This window comes from Talpa europaea, assembly GCF_964194135.1.
Source record: "Talpa europaea genome assembly, chromosome: 2".
NCBI lineage: Eukaryota > Metazoa > Chordata > Mammalia > Eulipotyphla > Talpidae > Talpa > Talpa europaea.
In genome coordinates this window covers 36,833,470-36,851,153 of record NC_140068.1, presented here as the reverse complement: position 1 = coordinate 36,851,153, position 17,684 = coordinate 36,833,470, and the positions used below count along the sequence as shown (strand labels likewise).

The 17,684-nt window shown below is 38.5% G+C and overlaps 1 protein-coding gene across 1 annotated transcript in view; it reads right to left on the bottom strand.

Annotated features, from left to right (window-relative positions):
- Positions 1-17,684, bottom strand: part of LOC311186970 (amine sulfotransferase-like) — a gene marked incomplete at both ends in the record, with an annotated part of 63,555 nt that overhangs the window by 8,354 nt on the left and 37,517 nt on the right. The window contains 2 exons of the mRNA XM_084258172.1: positions 7,345-7,553; positions 8,376-8,429. Of these exons, the coding sequence (XP_084114298.1) occupies positions 7,345-7,553; positions 8,376-8,429 (263 nt within the window). The remainder of the gene's footprint in view (positions 1-7,344; positions 7,554-8,375; positions 8,430-17,684) is intronic.

Genomic DNA, 17,684 nt, shown 5'->3' with positions numbered 1-17,684 from the left:
ACCATACATGCAAATAATTAACAAGAGGATTTAAATATGAAAGGTACACCTTGATTTTAAAAATTCAAAGGATATATTTTCAGTCATATTTTTGTGAAGAAATATGTAAATAAGAAAGAATTTATATAAAATAATAGTTGATTAATAGGGTTACATTCAATTAAAAGGATGTTCCTAATCAAAATAAACCATAAGGTTACGGAGAAACAACAAAATTTTACAGAAGGAGCACCTATGACCAATAATTAATGACCCAAATACACATGAAACTAATCATAAATAAATCTAATAAGAATTTATGCAAAGGTACAATATTTCAATGAATAAAAAATAATTATTGGCAAAAAGGTATCAACAATTGCTTAATCTCATTAATTACTAGAGAACATAAATTAAGATCAGTTTGAGATATCATTCTCTAATGACCAGATTGATAAAAATTAAAGTCTGACAGGAGAAATTAAAGACAACCAACAACTGGGTCAGGAGCAATGTGGCGGCGAAGAAACGCTGCAGAAAGTTCTCCTGTAAAAACAGGTAACAGGGCGGAAAAGCGGCAGGTCCCTGAGAACCGGCCCCACAAGATGATGGGGCCAGGAGGGCAACCTGCCCAAAGAGGAAAGTGGCCACAGGAGAGGACGAAAAGAGGAAAGCTCAGAACCTGCTGTCTTCCCGGACCCCCAAAGCCGGCGCCCTGAGGACAGAAAGGAGGAAAAAATAAAAATAAAAACAAATACAAAACACAAGCAGAAACCGGAGCTCCAGCGGGACAGCGAGGGGAAAGACACCGCACCCCGCGACGGGAACCCATGGAGGTGAGCGAAGGGCTCTGGGGCATTAAGGGGAGTTGAGGCCTGGGGGCGGGGAGACCCGCAAACAGCCCAGGGCCACCTAGAAAAGCCCTCGCGAGGGAGGCTGCCCAGGTCCTGCCCCGGTGACCAGGATCGAGGGGAGCTTTGCGAAAAGGGTTTTCAGGCTTTTCTGCCCCATTAGATTGCCCTGCCTGAAGGGGCGCCTGCATGTTGTGACGTCCTTGTAGCTGAGCTGGTTACTCTGCGGCCAGGACTGTGGCCTTGAGATACTGGCCAGAGAAGCAGAGGCAGGAGAGACGCGGGAGAGAGACGAGGGCAGAGAGAACCCAGGGGAGCCCAGAGCCCAGACTGGCAGGGGCTTGGCGGCCTGCTGGCCTCGTGCCCGCCCCACACCCCTGCGCTGTGCGCCTGCCTGGTTGCTGCACTGCATGTAAAAGCTCAAGAAAGCCTGAGAAAGCCACCAGGGCTCTGGACTCCCCTTTACCCCGTCTGCTCCATCATAGAAATCCTGCTCTGTGCCATCTGCCTCTACAGGGAGACATGCGGGGAGCAGTCACTGAGGCGAGTGACCCTCCCTGGGTGATCAAACCAGGCACCCGGGAAGGGAGTGGGGTGCAAAAGGCGCCATTTCTGTGGGCACTGAACGGGGCTACCGCCAAGGGCCTGGCTCTGAGGGCTTCAGAACTGAGAAACGGGGCACGAAATTCAGGGCGTGGGAGCCCCACGATGCTGGGGCTCAGGGCAGACCACACTCCCCTGCCACTGAGGCACAGCATGCCACTCTGTTCCCTGGAGACCCACGGGGAGAAGCACGGTTCTAGAAGGATATTAGGAAAGAGCTCTGGTCCCTGGTGATCAGAACAAAATCACCAACTTCCTGATAACTGGAAGCCAGGGATTCCAAAACCACCCTCAGGCTATCAGAGGGGGTGGGCCACGCAAATGGGGGTGACACTGGGAAAAGGCGCTGAGCAAGACCCCATTCTGGAACTGAGAGCCGGGCACCGCATCAGGGGCCTGGGACGCACCCTAAGAGTGGGCACCACACAGGGTGACAGCCAATGTTGTGCATTGAGAGCCCCGGAATTGAGAACTAGAGCGCAGAATCCAGGGTGCGGGATCACAGCTGCGGGCACAGCACCGGGTGAACTTGGGAGGGACACAGACCCAGCATGAGCAATAGCGCCTGTGTTGAGGTGCTCCCCTCCCCTCTTCCTTTCTCAGAGAAATATTGGGGGAAAAAAGCAGAGGCCAGCAAGTACAGGTCTCTGGCGCCTCCTAGTGACCAGAACGAAATCACCACCTAGCGGATTCCCTGCTGGAACTGAGGAAATCCAGAGGGAGGGAACTGTAAGAGACAGTGCCCAGCAACATAGCCACAGCATAACAGAGTTTTGGCATAACAGTGCTGGAGTGGGTCTGGTAAACAGTTTCCGACACCCATGAAGGAGTTCTCCAAAGAGAAGCCCACCAACACCGGTGGCACAATGCCCAAACACATAGAACTAATTAGAAAACAAAGAGCGGGAACAAGGATAAATATAAATAACCAAGCAAGCCCGCAGGGGAAAAACACAGGACAAAAAGGAAAACAGTCACCAGAGCTCAACACTGACATGGGAGAACTTCTCGGCCTGTCAGAGAATTAATGACCATCATGATTAAAAAGCAGAAAGAAAGTGAAAAGGAAAAAAATGATTTTAGACAAATAATCATTGAACTTAAGAATGAAATTGAGACCTTAAGAAAGGAAAGAAAAGAAATGCAGGAGATTAAAAGATTGCTGGAGGAGATAAAGAACTCTGGTAAAAGCAATGAAAACAGAGCAAAATATATAGCAATACAGGCGCACATCAAGAAAGAACTGAAAGAAACAACCTAATCTCACATCTCAAAGAGCTAGAAAAAGAACAACAAAAAGCCCTCCAGCCAGTAGAAGAAAGGAAATAAAAATCAAAGCAGAGATAAACTAAATGGAAATTTAAAAAAAATCCGAAAGATCAAGGAAACCAAAGGTTGGTTCTTTGAAAAAATAAACAAAATAGACAAACTTCTAGCCAGGCTCACAAAATAAAAGTGTGAGAAAGCACATATAAATAGGATCATAAATGAAAGAAGAGAAATCACAACAGACTCAGTAGAAATCAAAGAAAAATCAGAGATTACTTTGAACACTTACATGCAAACAAATTCAACAATCTAGAAGAGATGGCCAAATTCCTAGAATGATATAATCATCCAAAGCTGGATAAAGAAGAAATAGAGCACCTAAACAAGTCAATTATAAGCAGCAAAATTGAAGCAGTAATCAAAATACCCCCCCCCCAAAAAAAAGCCCAGGCCCAGAGGGCTTGATAAATGAATTCTACTACACGTTCAGCAATGAATTAGTGCCTATCCTATACAAACTCTTTCAAAAAATTGAAAAAGAAGGAATACTACCAAATATGTTCTACAAAGCTAACATTACACTAATACCAAACCCAACAAAGACAACACAAAAAAAGAAAATTACAGGCCAATCTCCCTAATGAACACTGATGCAAAAATCCTCAACAGAATCTAACAATGCATCAAAGGGATAATACACCATGATCATGTGGGATTCATGCCACGGGCACAAGGATGTTTCAACATAATAAAACTGATCACTGTAATCCAGCACATTAACAAAAAGAAAAATAAAAACCATATGATTATATCAATAGATGCTGAGAAAGCATTTGACAAAGTCCAACATCCATATATGATGAAGGCCCTTGTAATTCTCAGGATAAAAGGAACATACCTTAACATGATAAAACCCATATATTACAAACCCACTGCCAATATTATTCTCAAAAGAGAAATGCTGAAGAAAGATCAGGAACAAAACAAGGATGTCCTCTCTCACCACTGCTCTTCAGTATAATACTGGAAGTCCTAGCCAAAAGCAATAAGACAAGAGAAAGGCATACAAGGAATCCAAATAGGGAAAGAAGTAAAATTATCACTATTTGCAGACGATATGATAATATACATAGAGAACCCTAAAAACTCCGCAGAAAAATGACTCAAAATAATCAGCCAGTTCAGGAAAGTAGCGGGATACAAAATCAACACACAAATATCAGTAGACTTCCTACACCCAGTCCATCTATCTGAAGAAGAAGATATCAAGAAAACTATCCCTTTTATAATTGAAACAAACAAACAAAATCAAATACTTGGGAATAAACCTAACAAAAGAGGTGAAGGTCCTATAGGAAGAAAATTATAAAACACTGTTAAAAGAAATGGAAGAAGACACAAAGAAATAGAAAGACATCCCTTGCTCATGGATTGGACGAATTAACATTATTAAAATGGTCATCCTACCCAAAGCGATTTACAGATTCAATGCTATTCCAATAAAAATCTCAATGACATTCTTCAAAGAAATAGAACAAATACTGATGAAATTCATATGGAGCCACAAAAAACAGCGAATAGCCAAAGTACTACTGATGAAAACAAAGGAGAAAGGAGGTATCACACTTCCAAACTTCATGTTATACTACAAAGCCATGATAATTAAAACAATATGGTATTGGAACAAAAATAGACACACAGACCAATGGAACCAAATAGAGAGCCCAGAAATAAAGCCACACTTATATGGACAAGTAATCTTTGACAAAGGAGCAAAGCATATGCAATGAAACTTTGACAGTTTGTTCCATAAATGGTGCTGGGAAAACTAGACCACCACCTCTCACCATGCACAAAAGTTAACTGAAAATGGATAAAGAAACTGGACACAAGACTGAAACTATAAAATATATAAAGGAAATATAGGTAAAACATTAGAAGACATACATCTCAGTAACATCTTTAAAGACTCATCATCCAGGGCCTCGCTGATGGCGCAAGGGGTTTAGTGCAGCGCTGTGAAGCTGTCCGCAGCCTCTACAGCATGTGTTCGATCCTGGCTGGCCAAGGAGATACCCACATGGTGCGACAGACCTCTCCTATCTCGCCCGTTGCTCCCCTCAGCATTGCATTTCATCAGTCTGCCTGTTCTGTTTCCCACTCTGTCTCTGGTAAATCCTCTCACCACCCCCATCTCTGGCCTGTGCCCCAGCTCTTGCATGCATAAAAATAAATAAATTTTAAAAAAATGGAGCAAATATCAAAACTCTTCTGGCACTATATCCAAACAAATATTATATTATAATCCAGTAGTATTTATGCCAGAAATAGGATATTATTAAGTTAATTGTGATTTTTATTTCATTATATATGGGGGATGAGGACATATCATGTACCTGGTTGCAAAATTGGAATCTCATGATATTAGAGCTTTCTAAATTAAAAAAAAAACGTAATATGTCAAGTAAATGAACAGAAAAAGATTTCTCTTCATTCTGTGGCCCCCAAATCAAATGGAAAGAAAATGAAAATGAAAAAAAAAATGTAAATATCCTAAAAGTACTAGAGGTCAAATCAAGAGACAATTTTTCATCAGTATTATTTTTGTGGTTTTCTTCAAATTTTAATTACTGCATTAGAAAAAACCAAATGCATACATTGGAAAGTAGTGGAAAATAAAATGCATTATTGTTTTAAAGTGAAGTGCATCCTGGATAGAACATAAAGGGAAAATTAATACATCTCATTAAAAAAAAAGTAGGGAATACAGCAATGACTAAATGGACAAGATAAAAAAAATTTAAACTGTTTCTAATGTTAACAGCTATAAAAAATAAAAATACTGAAATGCAGAAAAAGAAGGTAATATACATACAAAGGACAACATAGCATATTTGGTGAACATCCAAGGAGACTTAAACACAATTACAGAATGAGGTTGGATGCTAATATTGCAATACAAATGGTTGTCCCAGAATTAAACACACACACACCAATTCCAAAAAACATTAAAAAATTGGAAGAAATAACACATTAAAATGTAAAATTAATAACGCTCAATCGTACCTGCTATAATATTTCCAACAAGAAAATAATTGCCATGTATTAAACAGATTTATCAATATTTGGATAAAAAATAAAACCAAGTAAAATCAAAGAAAAAGTAAAAGGCAGATTTTGAATGGTTCCACTCTGAGGAATGTAAACATCAGAAAAAGATACACACACACAAAATAAAAAATTGAATTCAGCAAAACAAAAATAATGGTTACCATGGGATAGGGGGAAGGGTTGAGGTGGTAGGAGGGAGGCACATGGGACATGGGCACTGGTGGTTTGATAAAGGGGAAAAAGGAAAATAAAATGCAAAATCAGAGGGAGGGACATTGGAAACTCAGTATAACAAAAAGACTTCAAAAGAGTAATGAAGGTAAATGCTTAAACAAAAAATATTATATCAATTAGCTAATTACCCTGACAAATATCATGTAATAGACATATTTCACATCACATGCAGTCAGACAGAATTTGTAATTTCATATTAAAAAAGCAAATATATAAAGTATCTAGAAAAAACTGGAGAATATTAGCGTAATCTTAATGGTGAAAAAATCTTTTACAGCAAGACACAGAGTTACAAGCAATGAAGGAAAGATAAATAGACTAGCTTTAAGGGTTTGGAATTATAAGTATAAATAAATGAGTATAAATGAATTTCATTAAAATGAAAAGGAATGAAATGAAAAGCAGGAGGAGGCACAATAGACTCTGCTGGAGGATTATGAGTGCTTTGGTGGTGGGTGTGGAGTGGTTATACCTTAAGTGTAAATATCTACCTCTAAATTATATGCAGGATTGCCGCTTTTACATTAACAGAAATAACACAACTTATAAATTAAAGGCATTTAACAGTTTAACAAGGTAAATATTAAATGAGACAATATTTGCCTTGTATAATTTTTTTCAAAATCTGTAAGTAAAAGCCAGGGAAAAATGTACAATGGACATAAAAGATATTCAAAGGCGAAGAAATATGCAAAATGATGGTCAAACTAATTAAAATCAGAATGGCTGCAAATTACTCAAGAAAGAGATTTTCTTTTACCTATCAAGGCAACAAAGAAAAAATCCAGTCATTGGTGTTGATTGGGAGAAAAAATGCATCTTGATATGCTGTTTGATGAAGTGTAAGTTGATCATACAATACATATAGGTAATAATGAAAATCACTTAAGAATTTGAATACTTACCTGAAAACTCCGCTTTCAGGGAAACATTGTCACCAGAAGAAACATGTACAGAGACATGTAACAATGCTTACTGTCATGTCGCATATACATTCGCTGCAAACTGCCTATCTAGAAAATGCCTGAAATACCTATGATTATAGAAGAAATTCTTTGTAAGCCATTGAAAAGATAGGGTTTTATGAGCTGAAGTTAAAGAATATGTCCTTAGATATTTTATCATTACACTGCAAACAATGTGTGTGGTGATCCAATTTATGTCTCTACTTATAATTGCATATTTTTGAAAAGAACACAATATCATATAAATATAATAATCACATTTGAAAGACTTTTCATGAGCACAGATGGAGACTATTGAAGAAGATATTTTTGTGAGTCATTTTGATACTTACTTTAGCTTTTTTGTTCTTGAGACCTTTTGGCACTAAGTAATAAGGCAGGTGGGTACTAAAGAGCCTAGGGGAGGGTGTTTTGGAAAAGTCAGTCTTCTCTAAGCAGTGTTCGAAGTAGGGGACTCTGATAATCACATTTATACTTTCAGTTCTATTACGACGGTTCTCAAAATAAATCAAGCTTAGTATTTGCTGAGTCCAGCGGGTACCTATTAGGAAAAATAATCTTATGTGAACCCTGAACTAATTTTAAATGATTCATGCCCATAGTAATGTTACTCTTCTCAAAAACATTTGGGTTATTCATTTTTTTCAACCACTCTAACGATTTTGTAAAATTGATTGTATGTTATATTAACATACATTAAAAAGATATAATCAAGATTTCCTAGCTCCAGGCCTTCCTGGTGGGGCAAGGGTTTAAGGAGCAACATATGAAGCTGTCCACAGCCACTGCAGCACGAGTTCGATCCCCGCCTGGCCAAGGAGCAGCCCACCTGGCACAGCAGACCTCTCCTGACTCACCCACTGCTCCCCTCAGCAGCGTATTTCATCCATCTGCCTGTTCTGCTCCCCACTCTGTCTCTGGTGCATCCTCTTAGCCTCCCGCGCATCTGGCCTATACCCTGGTTCTTATATAAATAAATGAATAAATCTTTAAAAAAAGAAAAAGATCTCCTAACTCCTCTATCTATTTGAAAAGATGTTGTTGTTCAGATTCTATAATAGTGATTCACATTATGCATGTATTTTGTGCAATCTTCCTATTTATACTGTTCTGTGATTTCCTGTGTTTCCTGTAGCTAATCTCTTTCCCAAGAGCTTTATCTTTTCAAAATATAAATTAAAGAGCTCAAAATCCCTTCACTCTCTATTTTTCTCATATTGTAATCTAGGTCTTCCCACACAATACTGAATGCACCAATTACATGAATGTAACATGACAATGTCTGGAGAATGCCTTTTGCACACATCTATTCCCAAACCAGAATGAAGGGAAATAACAAGGGCTCCCCAGTCCCCAAACTCACCAGACTTTGGATATGTAACTATGAAGACATCATCATCTCTGACTTCAAAATCATCTAGGTTTTCTAGTACATCATGATCAAGAAAAGAAGTTGAGGGCCTCCCCGGTGGCGCAGCGGTTGAGCGCTGGGTTGCGAAACTGCGCGCGGCCTCTGCGGCGCCGGTTCGATCCCCGGCTGCTCCCCGGCCACCAGAGGAGGGTCCCACATGGCGTGCAGACCTCTCCTGCCGCCCGCTGCTCCCCTCAGCAGTGTACTTCGGTCCTTCTGCCTGCTCTGCTCCCCGCTCTGGCTCTGGTGAATTCTCTCACCCTCCCGCGCTTCTGACTGTACCCAGTGCATGTATAAACAAAACAAACAAATAAATAAAGCATGCCTCTATAAAAAAAAAAAAAAAAAAAACTTATTTAAAAAAAAAAAAAAAAAAAAAAAAAAAAAAAAAAAAAAAGAAGTTGAAAAATAAAAACCTTTAAATTTAAAGAGATACTTATCTGTGCTGTCCATAATGATTTGCCTACAAGAAAATAACAGATAAAACACTTTTCAGATACTTGGTGAGTTATAATAAGGACTAGCACTCGCTGAGTGTTCAACACATGCCAAGCACCACTGACCTGTCAACTCATTTCCCAAACTAAACCCCTGGTTCCTATTAAGTCATTTAATCTTCAAAACCCAATATGCTAGAGGGATTGTTGTTATCAGTATTCTATACATTAGGAAACTAAGATACCAGGAAATAAAGATGATTTTTGTAAAATCCCATGAGTTACGTTTTATCATGATGCAAAACATACAGATGAGGAAGGTAAGAAACAGGGAATTTCAGCAAATTGTTCAAGCTTTTTAAATCAGAAATATGAAAAAAATCCCAATAGAAAGTTAAAATAAAATTAGAAGCAAAAAGTCCCAAATAGGCCAGTTCAAAACAATTGACCAAGAAAAATTTATTAGCTCTACTAAGGACTCTACTCCTGAAAGTGTAATCCATGAGTGAGTCCCAGAAGTCATTAGGTTAGAACTAGCATGTGTTTCAGTTAAGAATTCTTAAGATATTGCTGTGTACTCAAGACACGTTTAATACCTTTATGCTTGAACTCACCTCATCAATAGAGGGAGAGTGTGGAGTTATGCTTAAGAGCAGGAAAATCACTGGTATCAGAATCACCTAGTTTTCTGGGTATACATTAAGCCTCCTGATCCACTAAGAATCTGACTTTCTGAGGAATGTGGCCTCGAAATTGTGTGTTAGAAATCTCACTGTTCATCTAAGAAAATCAGGAGGAAAATAGTAATAAACAATGCTTTGGTTTCCAGAGAGATTTTCTCAACACCTGAGAAGCCAGTGTGGGATGTAATTTGGCTCTCAATTAAGACATGCAATTAAAGTCCCACTATCCTACTAGAGGTTTCCTCACCAAACAATGAATTTCAAGTAGCTTCGTTTTTTGAGAATTGAGCATGGAACAGACTGGCTGAGAAATAACAAAGACTGGTAAAGAGACATAGATGAAGAGCTGTTTTGATAACACAAATTCTCCAGGAAAGAAAATAAATGAGAACTCATCTTTGGGACATGCTGAAATAAATTTACACTGTGTAACATTGACAAATGGAGCTTTCTATAATAGGAAATAAAGTTGAATGAAAAGCCAAAATGAAAGTGTCACTATCATCAATACCTGCCCCCCACCCACACATTTTTACCCACACTCCCAAAAAACACCAAGTCTAGAAAATCTGAATCCTGAGAAAAGAAAGGACAGTCCCCACAAACACTGAATATCACCTCTTTCTTGCTATTTGTCTATAATGCCCAGTCACAGGAGAGAGAATTATGAGAGCTGCTGTGTCACAAGACAAGAGACAAGTGTAGGGGGTGAGGTGGATTCATGAAGCATCTTGGCCCTGACATGTCTTCTATTTCTTGCATCTCATTGATCAATAGTAAAGAAAGTGATGAACAGAAAGAAAAGACGTCATGTGTTTCCCTTTTAGTCTTGCACAGATGTTCAAGAAAAGGAAGAAAAACAGAAACTTGAAAAGAAAATTTAAACTTCCTCTGCATGCTGAAGAGAGGGTGAGACAGGAGAGCCGTGAGGCTGCCCTTCCACTACTCACTGCTGCAGATCCACAGATGAAGAAAATTCACTCACTTCTGCTATAATTTTAGGAATGATAGGAATTGATGTGCTACTCAAATAAATACTCTCTGCAGAGTTAGTCTAGGCAATGAGGGGTGTTTCAGGGACTCAGCAAGCAGCCCTTTTTGGACAAATACATTGGGTAAGATTTTGTTGTTACTAGGAGAAAGAGATCAGATTACCCCAAAAGGTCAATAGTCTTGGGGATAAGAGAACTACAGGTTCTCAGTAAATGTAGGCTTATTACTTAACTTTGGCACCTCTCCTACAAACACTGTATTCGAAGGTTGTAACAACCACTTCCTTGGATATAAAGCATGGGTCGTAAAATCTTTTAGACCTGTCTCGGGGGACTGGTGTCTGTTCTTTGGGGCTTTATTTTTTGCATGTGGCTGCTAAGTTTGCCCACAGCGTTATGAGAGACTTTCCTTCCCACATGTGTAAAATTGGCTCCATTTTGACTCAGCTCACCAAAAAATATGGAAGTGCAGACCCATACTATTTGATTACTACACACTGTAATAAAGCTTGAAATCTGGAAGTATGATACCTTCAGCTTTTTCCTTTCTCTAGATTGCTTTGTTAGAGATAAAAGAGATCTCTTCATTTCCCTGAGGCAGATAGTCACCATTTGCTTTCTGGTATTCTTGCTGGATTTAATTTATCACCACATTTCAAGGACCAGATAAGATCAGACAGGTCCAGAAGGCTTGGAAACAGTACACATGTCTAACAATGGTACTATGGTTGTGCATAGTTACCTTTTAAATGACTTCTTTCAACATGTCTAACTGCACACAAACCTCGTGGGCTTATTTTTTTTTTTTAAAGATTTATTTATTTACACAGGAACCAGGATACAAGAGGAACCAGACATGCAGGAGGGTGAGAGGATTCACCAGAGACAGAGTGGGGAACAGAAGAGGCAGACTGACTGAAATACGCTGCTGAGGGGAGCAGCAGGTGCGACAGGGGAAGTCTGCCGTGCCATGCATGCATCTCCCTGGCTGGTGGGATCACGCTTCAGAGTCTCTAGATAGCTTCACTGCACTGTGCTTAATTGCCTATGCCACCAGGGAGGCCCTGAAATCTCATGTTTTTGATGTTAAAACCCACTCACACCAATGAGCATTCTCACCCTGACACAAAAAGATAAAGGGTTGGGAAGTTCAAATTCCAGGAATCTGGAATAATGGAAGAAAGGTGAGTGTAAGTTTCCTATCTGGGGGAAAAAAAAGGAAATCCAAAAGTCCCTCCTGCTTTGAGGTCTCATAACAACTCTCATGCTTTCTGAGACTGCCCGCTACCTTGTGTATTCTACTATCTCTCTTAAATAAACTGTCTCTTGCTTTATTATTGAAGCTACATGAAATGCTTTCCTTATTTCCTTACAGGTTTAGTCCCTGCAGTTTTCCCACCGTCACAGCACCTGTGATCCATCACCACAGTCCCATGTGTCTTCCCTCCCCTGTTTTGAGACCTCTGCATCCCCCTCCCCAGCTATATGTCAGATCTATGGTCAGTTTGCAAGTTTTGTCTTTTTCCTGACCCTTTGTTTGTTTTTTTCTATATTCCACATATAAATGAAACCATCTGATATTTATCTTTTGCCTTCTGACTTATTCATCTTGGCATAATCCTTTCAGCTCCATCTGTGTTGCTGCAAATGGCATGAGTTTATCTCTTTTGATTGCTGAGTAGTATTCCATTGTGTATATACACCAAGAATTCTATTTGGGGGCATTTAGGTTGTTTCTGTAAGTTGGCTATTGTAAATACTGCTGCAACAAAAGTAGGCTTGCAGCTTTCCTTTTTCAAATTAGTGTATTTTGTGTCTTTAGGTAGATTCCTAGTAGTGGAATCATTAGATCATATAGTAGATCAAATTTTTAGTGTTTTGAGGAACCTCCACACAGCTTTCCATACTGTCACGACCACCTTGCATTCCCACTAGCAGTGTAAGTTCCTTTTTTCAGCACATCCTCATCAGCATCTGTTGTTTCTGGCCTTTTTTGATATGAGCCATTCTCACCAGCAAGAGGTGGTATCTCATTGTGTTTTTCATTTGCACAAAATGTTTTTCTTATAAGATGAATGGATGAAATAATATGATATATGCACACAATGGAATATTGTTCACCCATTAGAAAGAATAAAATCTTTACAACTGGCAACAACTTTGACAGATCTCAAGGGAGCAATAAAGCAAGAGACAGGAACGAAATGAATACAAATTAAAGAGGAAAAAGTAAACCTATCACTCTTTACAGAAGATGGGATCATATGCACAACAGCTCCCATGACTCTGGTAAAAACAAAACAAAACTTGGTAACCATCAATCACTAAAGTGACAGGCTCAAAATCAATATATAGTGTCTTTTGTGTTTCTATGTACAAACAACAAAATAGAAGAGGAGAAAGAGATCAAGAAAACTGCCAATGGTAACATCAAAAAGTATTAAATGTCTAGGAATAAACTAACAAAGTACATGAGAGATCTATTCAGTGACAATTATAAAATATTGCTAAAAAGAATCCAGAAGGAGAATAAGGAAGTAGAAAGATATTTCACACTCATATTGGAGGAAATAATATTGCTAAAATGTTCATCTTACTCAAATAACAGAGATACAATGAAATTGTTAATCAAAATTTCAATGGAATTCTTCAAGGATTAGAGCAAATAATACTAAAATTTATACAGAATGACAAATGGGTAAGTAAGAGACAAAGACACTAAGTCTTTTTTTTTTAAAAAAAAAAAGATTTATTTATGCATACAAGAGCTGGGGTACAGGCCAGAGGTGTGGGGGTGAGAGGATTCACCAGAGACAGAATGGGGAACAGAACAGACAGACTGACTGAAATACACTGCTGAGGGGAGCAGCAGGCGGTGTCAGGAGAGGTCTGCTGCACCATGTGGATTGCTCCCTGGCCGGGGATCAAACTAGCGCTGCAGTGGTTGCCAATAGCTTCATAGGTTGTGTCTTAACCCCTTGCTCCACCAGGGAGGCAATCTTGACAAAAAAGTAGAGGAAAAGAAGTTTCACAATCCCAAAGTTTAATCAAACTAGAAGCTATAGGACTCTAAACATTGTGGTAGTGGATTAAAAGATAAACATATAAAACAATGGAATAGAATTGAGAGCCAGAAATAAGCCCACGTTTTTGCGGAATTAATTTAAGACATAAGAGCCAAGTGTATACTAGAGGAAGGAAAATCTGTTCAATAGTTAGTGTTGCTAAAATCAGTCACTCGCCTCTCTACCATACATAAAAATTAACTCAAAAATGGCCTAAAATCACATACAGCACTGTAAAACAATGCTACCTCAATTAAAAGACAATAAGTAGCTTTTACAGATTGATAAGCCTTCGATTTCAAGACTACAGTTGATCCTGTCACGTCCTCCAGTCTGACCCAATAACTAAAAAATAACTGAAACTAAAAAAGCAAAATATTCCATAACAATATTCCAAACAATCAGAGGAATGATCTTTTGTTCACAAACCACATATGGCAAATGATGTAAAAGAACTACATTAATATTTATTAATTACTGGGGTTTCTCAGTAATGATAGTCAATGACTAAAGTATTTAATTAGCTATTTTTTCTTCTGAAAGTGGTTTCTGAGGAATTTTTTTTTGCTGAATTTAGAATTCTATCATACACTTATATCTCAGATGACCATGAGGGAAAATACCTACCCTAGGAAAATCTTGTAGAAACTTTCATTCTACTCTATGTCATTTAAGGATTCCCATCTCCCTAAATTTGATTAAAAAAAATAAAAAGGGGTCTCCCCTGGTGGCACAGTGGTTGAGCGCTGGGCTGGGAAGCTGCCCACAGCCTCTGCAGCGCCGGTTCAATCCCCAGCCACATGGCGAGGATCCCACATGGTGCAGACCTCTCCTGCTGCCTGCTGCTCCCCTCAGCACTGTGTTTCATCAGTCTGCCTGTTCTGCTCTCCGCTCTGGTTCTGGTGAATTCTCTCACCCTCCCTCACTTCTGACTATACCCAGTGCTTTTATAAATAAATAAATAAATCTTAAAAAAAATTGCAAATTGTTTCAGAAATTTTAAGAGCACAAGGATGGTAGTGGGGGAACATGAAGGTTTTGAGTAGGGAGAAACATTATTTTTTTATACTTTACTTCCATTTTCACAAACTTCCCAGTTATTCTTCCACAAGTTTCCAATTCACACTCTCTTAATTTGGGGGCACCTAATAGAAAAAAATAAACAGTTGAAATAAACAGAAATACTGAACAAACTGAAAAAAAACCCCACAAAATCTTAGTGCAGGAGGGGTAAACTGAATGCAAATCACATTCAGACAGAGGCCAGTAAAGACAGAAGCATTTATATATCTGCAAATGAAACAAACATATGGCAGTATGCTTCACTTTAACAATGATTTTGCTGTGTCATCCCCCCCTCCACGTAACCACTCTCTTTCTAAAGTCATAGATTAATTTTACCTGTTTTTGAATTGAATGTGATGTCATACAGTAAGATTTGCCATTTTCCCCACTGAAAGTTCTCTGTTGCACTTATGCTTAAGAAGTTTTTCTCCATTTTAGGAGCTACCATGCAATCCGGCAATTCCACTACTAGGGATCGACCCAAAGGACACAAAAACATTGATTCAAAAGAGCACCTGTACACCTATGTTTATTGCAGCACTATTTACAATAGGTAAAAACTGGAAACAACCCAAATGCCCAAAAATACATGACTGGATTAAGAAGATGTGGTATTTATACACAATGGAATATTATTCAGCAATCAAAAAGATAAACTCATGCCATTCTCAGCAACATGGATGGAGCTAGAAGGAATTATGCTCAGTGAAATAAGCCAGAAGGAAAAAGAAAAATAGCAGATGGTTTCACTTATAGCAGGAATACAGAGGAACCAAATAAGACATCAGTGTAAAAAATAATAACAGTACAAAACACAGCAAAGCAAAAACAGGCAATTATAAACTAGAGACATACTGCAGGGTAGGAGGAGGGAGAGGGAGGGAGGGAGGAGCACAGGAGACTGTGGTGATTGTACACGGGTGCCTTGGGGAAGGAAATTCTATGGGGACTCAATCTGAGGGGGTGGGGGGAAGCAAACATTGTTTAAAAATTTAAAAAAAAATGATAAATGTTAAACTAAAACAAGACTATACAGAAAAATAAAACTAGCAGGTTTGTAAAAAAAAAGTTTTTCTCCATTTTAGAAATAAAAAAGAGATTCACTTATATTTTTCAGGTTTAGAAAATGATTTTAGTTAGTTATTTTATTATTAAGTATCACTTAGAATTAGTTTAAAAGTAATGGTATGGATAAATCTTTTTTTCATGCAGATAGTTAAGGTAGTGACCTAGCTAAATGATTTTGTTTTGCTCCTTTGATCTTTAATGCAAACTTGTGATCTTGTCAACTACTAAACAGATACATGTGTTTACACATGCATTCTTTATTTTATTTCGACAATTCACATTGATTCTAAATGAAAAAAAAATAGTTAACTATAGAAACAAAATAATTTTAATGTCAATTTGATTGTTCCTAAATTTTATAGTGTAGATAATGAAAAAATGCACAGAAAAGAAAACCCAAGACATACAAACCACGTAGAACGATTTCTTTTTTCCCTTTTATTGCAGGCTACCAATGCAGACTATCCACAAATAATTTTAAATTTTGAAATTTCTTTTTCAGTGTTTATCAAATTCATCCCATCTCCTTTAATCAAATTTTTAACACCAATCATATATAATTAATATTGCAATAGAAGCACAAATGAATCTGTATGTCAAAATATGTTCTGTATTAGTTGATTGGATAAACTTATGTTCATTTTGTTCCCAATTTAGGATATGTACTATTGTTTTAAGCTGCTATATTTTGAGGTAAACAAAGTATTAATACACAGGCAGAATGAAATAAGTGCTTTACCATTTCCAGGCCACCTCTGATAATCCCACAGAGCAAATCACAGTAGCACAGAGAAGATCGCCCAGCAGGGAGCTCTTCCACAAACTCTATCAGAGGGTTCTTGTCTAGAATCAGGGAAAATTCATTTCTGCTGGAATTGTTACAGGTCACAGTTGGTGTAATTCCCAATTACATCTTGAAAGCAACCTAATAAAGAGGGAAAAAATTACTAAAACTTGGTATAGAACAAACATCTCTTAGCAAGGTATCCAAATACCCTGTTCTAGACTGTAAATCCCAATGGTTAAGGAGGTGGCATTTGTCAAGAAGTTTGGGTTCACACTCAGCTTTGAAATTGGCCCTGTAACTTTTTGCAAGTTTTAAACATTATAAATTCTATTTGGACCAGCTGAAGGGACTGGTTTTCTCTGGAAAAATGATTTATGAAACACAGTGTTAAGATAGTTCTTCCAAAACACTTTTTCAAAAGTAAATATCTTTCATGTGGTTAAGAAATTAAAATATGAGTAATCATCAATATACTAGAATGATAGTTGTTATATGGGACCAGCAAAAGGTAAGATCCTGAATTAGAAGGGACTCAGGACACCCAAAAGGGTGGTGACGGAGCAGAGGATGGCATGGGAAGATTAGATGTGAAAGGAGTCATGTGACCAAGGATGACAAGTCTGTGAGGAGCAAGGGCTAATGGTGGGAAGTACATATATGAATCAAGGTAACTTCTGAAAAAACTGTTGGTTAACAGGCTTGAAGAATTTTACCAACTAGTGATGGAGGAAATCTAGAATAACATTTTTTCATACTCCCAATACTGGGTCCTGGGAACAAAAGTCTGATTGGACCATTTAGCACCAGTCAGCTCATAGCTCACACCTGACTGGTCCATTCCACAATCCAGGAAGTACAATGTTACATAAAAGGTCTCTGAGGCGCAACTGCCACAACTGGCAAAAAGGCAGTTACTGAGCTCTGAGGAGCAATTGCCACAACCAACTTGTGGTGGAGCAGCAGGTTGACAACACCACTGCTCCTGCCAGCTCCCACCACCAAGATGGCTATGTTCTGGCAACACAATTACCCTGAGACCCTTAGGTCTAAAGAAGGCCATGTTCACCCAGTAGAGAATAACAATGAAAAAGAGAGATGCCCAGTCACTCTAGCTTACTTCTCAGATATTGTAACAGGGTAACAAAAAAATTGGACGTGAGTTTG